Here is an 8,832-nt window from a genome sequence, read left to right as displayed (position 1 = left end):
GTAGCGGTACATCATACATATGTCGCTTTGGATTAAAGGGTCTGCTAGATGACTAAATGTAATGTAAAAGGGAATTCAAGGGAAATTCTTGATTATCTTATTCAAGAATCTTCCTCGGGATAAATAGAGTACTATCTTATCTTATCTCTTACAACCAGCAGGGTCAAAGGAAGACATGCTGCTTGATGACCGAACAGACTGAGGAGGGTAATCCAGAGAAACGGCAGTGAACACAGTGACATAATCAAGTGTTGATTATTATTGAAACCCATCTCGCCAGTAGCAATATTTTCAATTAAAATAGTGCATTTTTATTTTAAACAACACTTTGATTCATTTGCATATAATAGTGATGAATGTTTGTTACAGTTTACTTCAAAAATAACACTTTTAATAACTTTTTATCAACACATCCCAATGATGTCCATGTATTACTGCAGTAAGCAACATTTCCATGCTTGCCCACGACCTGAAGCCCTGGCAGCATGTTCACTCACACTGCTGCTGTGTTTCCTTATTCCTAATGGAAAACAAACCTGCTGATGTATTTGTTCAACTTTAACTCTTACATTTTGTTATGTTTGACTGGGTTCTTTGGCCAACATCTTTCAAGGTTACAAATATACTTTTTATTATCATCCACAAACACACATTCTCAGGGTGAGTGACACACAAGTCAATGCACAGAAAGTAAACCTAAATTATCCTCTTCACTTCTTCCGGTTCAGTGTCAAGCTGAAATGCAAAAGTGCACTTCGTTAAACACATTCACAATTATAAAATGATCTTTATCAAAAAAGTGACTGTCTTGATCCTTGTTAAAATGTATGTACTAAAAAAGAAGCCCACCCACGATCCAAAGTTAAGACTTTTTTGTTAAGAGTGTGCAGACAATTATGTAACAATGAAAGCAGTAGTCGTGCCTGTTTTTGTTAACCATAGTATTAACACAACTCAACACAACACACTAATAATTGAGAGAGAGAGAAAGAGAGTGTGAACCTACTTGTTGAAATGCGCTTGGTCTTGGAGGTTCATGATCAAACTGTCAGCATTAAGATAAACCTTGTTCTGAGAAGATGCCACCTGGAAACAACCACATCATCATTCTTTGAATCATCACCACCAAAACACAGTGCCACATTTAAGAGGTAAGAGTAGCAGGCAAACTTGTTCCCTCATTCACAAGCCTCTATTAGGGTGCTCTTTGGCCCTGAAAGAGGTATTACCATGGTATTTCAGAAGAACATTCACAAAACACAGACGTACAAAAAACCCTTCAACAGTCTGACTGAAAATCATCAACTCTAGCCGATGTTTGAAGCCGCATTTGCCTGTTTCACTGTCTAAAGGGCTCATCCATCAAATGTATTGATCTCACACAGAACAACATATCTGTAATGAGAGTCCAATTAGCATTTTTTTTATAGACACAACACTGGCACTCACTGTTTTAGCAATGGCCTGTGCCGCTCTGATCCGCCTCAGCTTCAGATAGCCTGGATTCTTGGTCAAGGCTTGGCCCAGCTGAGACACAGACACACACACACATCACAGTTACAGATAAGTCAATGAACTCCCAGAAAACATAGTACACAAGGTAGACCGTAAACATGGAATAATGTGTGACTTGTGAGTGAGTGAGAGAAACACACCAGTTCCATACATGCTGCAATGTGAGGGAGAGACTGAGCTATGCAGCTAAAATGACAACGATAGAGAACCTGACTTTCTGTGGCCGGTTGTGTACAACAGTGAGCGACAGTATAACACTGCTTTGGTATCAAACATCTCCCTTCTGCTCTCTTTTGTGAGTAGAACCCGAGCGGTACCTGGGCTATCCCACTCCAGTTCACTGTCATTCTGTACATTTGCAGCATGTGTGCAGCCGGTGTTAGTTAGACAGCTAGTTACCATCCTAGCAGCTTCAGCCTCTCCTTCGGCTTGGATGATCTTCTGTCTCTGATCCTGTTTAGCTTTCTCCACATAGAACTGGGCTCTCTGGGCCTCCTGCTGGGCTGCAAACATACTCACATATTAGCTGAAATTTACGTTGCTGACACCCTGAAACTGAAAGTGAGTGATTATTAAAAACATTTCTATCACTCCAAACCCTCCATTATTTATTACAAGTTGAGGCTAGTTGAGGGAAAATCCCCTCGCTTTTCTTCATCTGTCTCCATGTCAACAACACTGACATGTGGCTTATGTGTTGGCTGCTACTTGTGGCAACTTTGACACATAAACGTAAACGGCATCCACTGGTCCACTTGGAAGAGCTTGTTGTAACGTCTGGGCTGCAGACAGTGTAGGAAATGACAGGAAGCAAAGGACAAAACCAGACCCATTTTCTACATTTCTGCCTATAGAATCTCATAAGGGGGGAACAAAATGAATTTCAATGAATCAATATGGTTTAATGATAAAACGTCTGAAGGTTCTCAGTCATCCAGGCCATGGTACATAATGATGATGTGAACATAAATTTGCTGTTTCCTGAGTGCAGGAAACGGTGTGATTGTGTGTTTCTTACCAACTTGTTTGGCCTCTACAGCAGCAGTGTACTGGCTGCTGAAGCTGAGCTCTGTGATGGCTACATCATCCAGAACGATGTTGAAGTCTTTTGCTCTCTCAAACAGCTCCCTACGCACCAGTAGTGATACCTACACCGCAACAACACTTCAGTGAAAACAGCTATGATACATAGCTGATTCACTACACCAAAGAAAACACACAGGATAGAGACAATAACAGTGTGTCACAAAGCTGCTTCCTTTGCCTCAAAAAACACTATATTTCCTTATTTTAGTCGATTAACTGAAGCACCAGAAGTAGTCCCTGTGGGACAGAATGTTCATCAATCTCCCCAACACCGTTTTTGTGTGAAAGTAAGTGTTGGGAATGTAATGTTATAATCTGATGCTATAGAGCAGGGGTGGGGAACCTTTTTCCTATTGCGGGCCATTTTGATGTTGCCATCAGCCTTCAGGGGCGATACACGGGCCGGATCAAATGGCCTCATGGGCCCGAGGCTCCCCACCTATACCACTATAGAGGCTCCCACTGATTTGATGGGGCACGTCCAGTGTCATTTTAAGAGCACTTACATCATAGTGTGTCCTTTTTAGAAGGATCCTTATAATAAGGGGATAGAAATGCAACCTTTGTGTCAAAGAAAATATAAGTACACAACCAGTGTATCCTACCTAGCGTATTTCTTTATGATACAGATACAAAGATTCTGTTGACAGATAGAGGCAGACTAACACCTGCCTGAACAAACAGCTGACTCACAATGTCTCAACAATCTTCTGCTCCATTGGCCTGTAGACACAGGCACACGCAGCAAGCTGCTGTAGCTAGTAACGTTCGTGATCAAACTTTTCAATGCGACAAAATCATGTGAGGCCAAGATGCTGTGAGACAGCAAAGATAGAAGAGTTCGCCAGGAACACACTGAGGTCAGAACAGGTCGAGAGCCAGCAGAGGACTCAGGGAGACAGGATGGCCTGCATCATGGAATCCTCATATCAACCATTCCAATAGTAGAAGAATGGTAAGGAATATTAAAAAACAGAACTCTTCTATGGCTTGGTCCAGACATTCTACATCTAAAATGATGTGACAAATGATTTGAAACTGAAGGAGTGACAAAATAAATTGTGAAAAGATTTTGGAGGGGACAATCTGAAGTGCCAGAAAATGTAGTTAGGTGCAAATGGGAACAAAGTACTATCTACAAAGAATTCAGAAAATGTGGATTCTATAACTCGCGGTGCAAAATATACTGGCCAATACGTAACTGTGGTAACTACAGCACCACCACCTGACCAACCAGTACCCAAATTCTTAGGTTCTTCCCTACATCATTTCCAAGTTTCATGAAATTGGTTCAGAACTTTTCCAGTAATACTCATAGAATAATGGAAAGACAAGGTGGAGAGTCAGTCACATACAGCATTTGATATGTTTAACATGTTAGTAGTATTTCTATTCTGATTGATATTCTGATGTGTGATTTGTCTTTGTGTTTGTTAGTATGTCTTCTCTGGATCCCTTCAGTAGTTGCCATCAGGACATAAACTAATCTTTCAAAGAGCAAATGTCACCAATTCAACGCAACAGTTTTGTAACTTCAACATCACTCGTTCTGGATGGAAGCATCCAGATCAATGTCACAAGCACAGTCTCAGGTCGGTGTTGAAGGTAGGAAAAGCTTCTCAGAGGAGCATGGATTTTAGGGACAATTCAGCAGTGAGTATTTCATGATGATCTTAAGACCTTCCCCTAATGCTTAGGTCTCATCCCCACTTGAACAAATAAACAAAACATGACTTGACCACTTGTCACAGTGGTGAACGTTACCTGCGCTCGCTGGGTGATAAGCTGGGACGCATTGAACTTTGCCACCACAGATTTCAGAACCTCGTTGACAATAGAGGGCAATACTCTCTCATCGTAGTCCTTTCCAAGCCGCTGGTACATCAAAGGCAGGTTGGATGCCATCGGTCTGGACAACACACGGACTGCTATGTTCACCATCTGCAGGTCTGTACATACGTAAACACACATACACATTAGAGGGGACCAGGATTTACCAGTTGAGCACAGGAGGCTTGCAGTTTAACAAAAACGCTAAAATGAAGTGAAACAGAGAAGATTGGGTGTTTAAGTGGTCAACATGAGAGGCTTTGCTGCTCGTCTGGAGAGGAGCGGCTCAGAGCACACACACAATTTAGGAACTATGAAGCAACAGCCTGAAGTACTTTCTGAACATGTGGACTAGGCACGACGAGAGGATTTGACTTTCCCTTCGACCCCAAATGACTAAATTAACAGTGGAAATTAAATATTTTCAGCCTTAAGAATTAGAGGACAAACATTTAGAACAGGTGTGTCAAGGGCAGTTGAGCAAGCCGGTTACCTTTGCTGCCAGTCAGCGAGGAGATTTTTCTGGGTTTGGCTCTGATTTCATAGATGATGGGATACTGAAACCATGGGATCCTAAAAGACAGATGAGCTCCAATAAGACACGAGGAAAGAGCAGTGTAAATACTGAAAATCTACACCAGTCACAGCATATTAGTACCTGAGGTGCAGCCCCTCAGCCAGAACAGTGTCCATCTGCATTCCTCCAATCCTGTTGAAGATGATGGCTCTGTGACCACCCTCCACTGAACACACACACACAGAATAATGATGGTCATTATCTTTCCTAAAGTGCATTCTGTTGTTGCAAACCTGCTTTTGTAAACATTGTACAATTCCTGTTCCCCAAGAGACAACAGATAAAAAACACGATTACTGCATAATCTTTAGCATTGTATGAGGTTTGAAACACACACATCAGTATTATGAACTTCACTGAAACAGTGCACTGCAGTTCACTTACAAGGAAAATAACTGGCTGTCAAAAAAATAATGAATATTTCTTAATAGAAAACTTTAAAGAAGGTAGCAGCACTAATTCAGCTAAATTTAATTGCTGAGTTTCAAAATTATTGTTTCATAGGAAAAATTACCTGCAACCTTTCACACAATTCCAATAACTCCAAGTAAAATATGAAGGCACCTATGAAGAGTGTGCTCCCTTTTAGTTTCACCGGCCCAACTCTTCTTGGGTTGTCATTTGGGTACAGTTGAGTACACGGGCCACTTAGCACTTACACTAGCAGTGAATGCATCTCCAGTCTGTTTACCTGTGTATGTGGACTCCTTAAAGCCATATGCCAGTGCACCAGCTCCAAGCAGAAGTTTCAGTCCTAGTCCAGCCCCTTTGCCACCAGAAGAAGACATTCGACTTGCCATATCCCTTAGTTGCTGCATGATGCGCTGCAATTTGTGAAAAACAAACACTGTAGGTCACAGGAGAGATGGACCATACAAAAATGCAATGCATGCGGTAGCAAAAGGTAGAAAGGTTTCTAGATGCTAAAAAGAAGAACACTTTTGTGATTTATAAAACAGTGCACACACCGTCACATAATGTCCTTTATAGAAATCAATTTGAAAATGTGCCCATGTTCAAAGGGCTCATATCCCACTATGTGAACAACTTTATGGATACATAAATGCCAATATACACATAAATGATCACTGGGTGTGTTTGACCAAAACAATCAGATTCTCACACTCCATCTTTGATCAAAGAATAACAAAATCTAGTTTGAAAAAAGTACTCCAGATGTGCAGGTTGGTGCCCATGCATGGCCGTGCTCCATCTTCAAAGTGTGTGTATGTGTATCACAGGGTGAATGTGATGGATATGTAAAGCTTTGGTTGTACAGCCCATTTACCATTTACATTTTTTATTATTATTACTAGTAGCGGGACAATATGCACTGAATTGTTGCACTAGAGATATCAACATACTCTAATGTTTAAAAATGAGGCTTTGATATGATCCTGGTTGGTCTAATACTTTTATTCAACTGTGAGGGCATTTTTAGATACGGCGCAGAATTACAACAGCCATCTCAAACATTTTAAATTTTGATGATATGTCAATGATAGGTGCTTCCTATGGAGCACCATGCCAGTTAGGTGGTGCAATGGTTGTATACAGCAGTTGTTTAAATGAAGTCACTTGACTGTGTGGGGCACAGTATGAGAAATAAGTGTACCACGGAGTGTGACACACAACATAGGTGCTCCTGTGGTGGTTACTGTTTCAAAAGTAGTTTAAATTCACTTCATGTTTGACATTGTTTCTTTAAACATTAACATGCCATCAACTTCTGTCAACTAGTCTGGGATAGTGAGACTGCCCAGTCCAATGCTAATTCCTTTGCGTCATGAATGCGATCCTATTACTTACCTGTGATTCATCAGGTGCACACTGAGTGAATCAGATTGGGCCCACTAACAAAGTCTGCTTGTTATATGGAACTTCCATGATAACTCATTAGTTTGATAGTGAAATGGCATTAATCACATTATCTAGTTTCAGAAGATGACCTGTATAAACAAAACATACATCTTCCTGTGGAGAGACAGACCTTACTATGCGAGTGCACAGCGAGTCATTTAGACATGTAAGCGTTATAAACAGTGCATTGTTTCCATTCCATTCACAGGACTCGGATTATGCAAAAACGGAGGAGCACAGAATGCCACTAATCTCGTCATTAATTCCGTCCATGTAACTGTCCTGTGTCAAATCTAGCCAAGGGCAGACAAATATTCACGTGGTTTAAATTAATATTGGCTAATACTGATGTTAGCTGGGAGTTGCTTTACTAGTAAGTTTTACATTTTGCTTTATGACAGGAAAGCTAATTACATCCGATGAATCTGCAGTGTGTGTGAAGTGAGGCAGTTGTGTGTGTAAAGTAAAGCAGCATACGCAGTTCAAACACTTACGCTTGGTTCTTTTCCGGCCATGATGCAGTACGTCAACCTCTACGGCTATTCTTCTTTTGTTTGAGGTGGTTGACGGCCAACTGAAACGTGTATTAGCGCCACCTAGTGAGCTGGAGTGTGGGCAGAGATTCCCTGCACTCTTCCAGCCATAAATCTATGCCAATTGACCGCCAATTCTTTCTCTTGTTGGTACATAACTTCAGATTCTTGCGAATACAACGACTGAACCAAATAATGAATGAATATGATGATGAATCCAGAGCGTTTTCCGGTCTTATGATATTTCCAATAATAAATTTCACTCATTTTGTAGTTTTTATTTGAAAACTAAAAATCTAAAGAATGAGCGGTACACGTAATAATTAAGCCGCAGCTCTCAGTCACACAAGTCTGCTTCCATTCAGTAGTTTTTCTGCATTGAACCAATTGTGTGGCTGCCTTGCCTTTTTTTGTATCTAATTTTTTTCCAGTTTTTTGTTAGATCATTAGGTTAATTGTATTTTGGTTTTGTTGATTTTGGGTTATGTTGATTAAGTAGATCACCAGTAGATCATTTAGTCTGCCGTGTTGACCTTGCCCACCCTGACGATCACACCAAAGTGAGTTCTGATCACACCAATTCCAACTTTTTATTTAACAATCACAAACAGAATACATGTACACCTCACATGAATCAGGAAATTCTTTGGGTATTTTGTCATAACCCACTGTACACAACAGTGGTCTTAAAGAATAAAAACTTGAATTATTGTTACTTTATTTATGGCTGAACTAGATAGTCAAAGATAAGGTCTGAAGGTAGTTTGAAAAATTTGGAGAAAAAAAAATAGATGTAGAGGCAAGGAAGGTGCTTGTATTTGTATCTGTCACTTGGTCACTTGATGGTGGTTGTGCGTCTGTGTGATTGTGTGAGTGTTTATACGTTTGTGCGTCACGGAGCGCGGCACTCATTAGTGATTTTTTGCACCTGTTTGCAGGTCAGTTCTTTTGTTTGGAGCTGTATTAGAGAGTGGGTGAGAGGGGAGTTGTTACTTTCTTTTCACCGCTTATTTTATTAAGATGAGAGAGTAACTCTTAGAACCCAGAGAGGTGTATTAGGAAGTTGAGGTATATTGCCATGGTAACTTAACTTTACCCAACATGGTGCTCCAAAAATGAAAATGGAAGAGCTCTTTGACACTCCCTCTCACATTGAATTAAGGAAATGTAATTATTCTTTGACTTAACACAACATATTGTTTCATAGGAAAAATTACCTGCAACCTTTCACACAATTCCAACAACTCCATCAGTCGCATGACACCATCTTCTGCTGGCATGTAGCTCGATAGAAGCCATCATTGTTTAAAATACAACAATTGAAAACAACCTGAAAATCAATGTATTGATATTACAAATAGATAGCCTCATCAAAAACCCAACTCTTCTTGGGTTGTCATTTGAGTTGAGTGCACAGGCCACTTACCACTT

At 40.5% G+C, this 8,832-nt stretch overlaps 1 protein-coding gene across 1 annotated transcript; it reads right to left on the bottom strand.

Moving 5' to 3' along the window:
* Positions 1–606: 606 nt before the first annotated feature.
* LOC142991404 (prohibitin-2-like) lies at positions 607–7,430 on the bottom strand. The gene is made up of 10 exons (XM_076141520.1): positions 7,363–7,430; positions 5,700–5,832; positions 5,090–5,174; positions 4,925–5,004; positions 4,366–4,550; positions 2,534–2,663; positions 1,915–2,018; positions 1,450–1,527; positions 1,007–1,086; positions 607–735 (listed from the first exon to the last, which is right to left on the bottom strand). The coding sequence occupies exons 1-10, from the start codon at positions 7,381–7,383 to the stop codon at positions 711–713; spliced, it is 921 nt and encodes a 306-aa protein (XP_075997635.1). The 5' UTR covers positions 7,384–7,430; the 3' UTR covers positions 607–710.
* Between the last annotated feature and the right edge of the window lie 1,402 nt (positions 7,431–8,832).

Source organism: Genypterus blacodes, unplaced genomic scaffold (assembly GCF_046128005.1).
Source record: "Genypterus blacodes isolate CSIRO-AG114 ecotype Tasmania unplaced genomic scaffold, CSIRO-AGI_Gbla_v1 ptg000019l_1, whole genome shotgun sequence".
NCBI classification, from domain to species: Eukaryota; Metazoa; Chordata; class Actinopteri; order Ophidiiformes; family Ophidiidae; genus Genypterus; species Genypterus blacodes.
The sequence above is the reverse complement of the archived record's forward strand: the minus strand, read 5'-3'. Positions and strand labels throughout refer to the sequence as shown.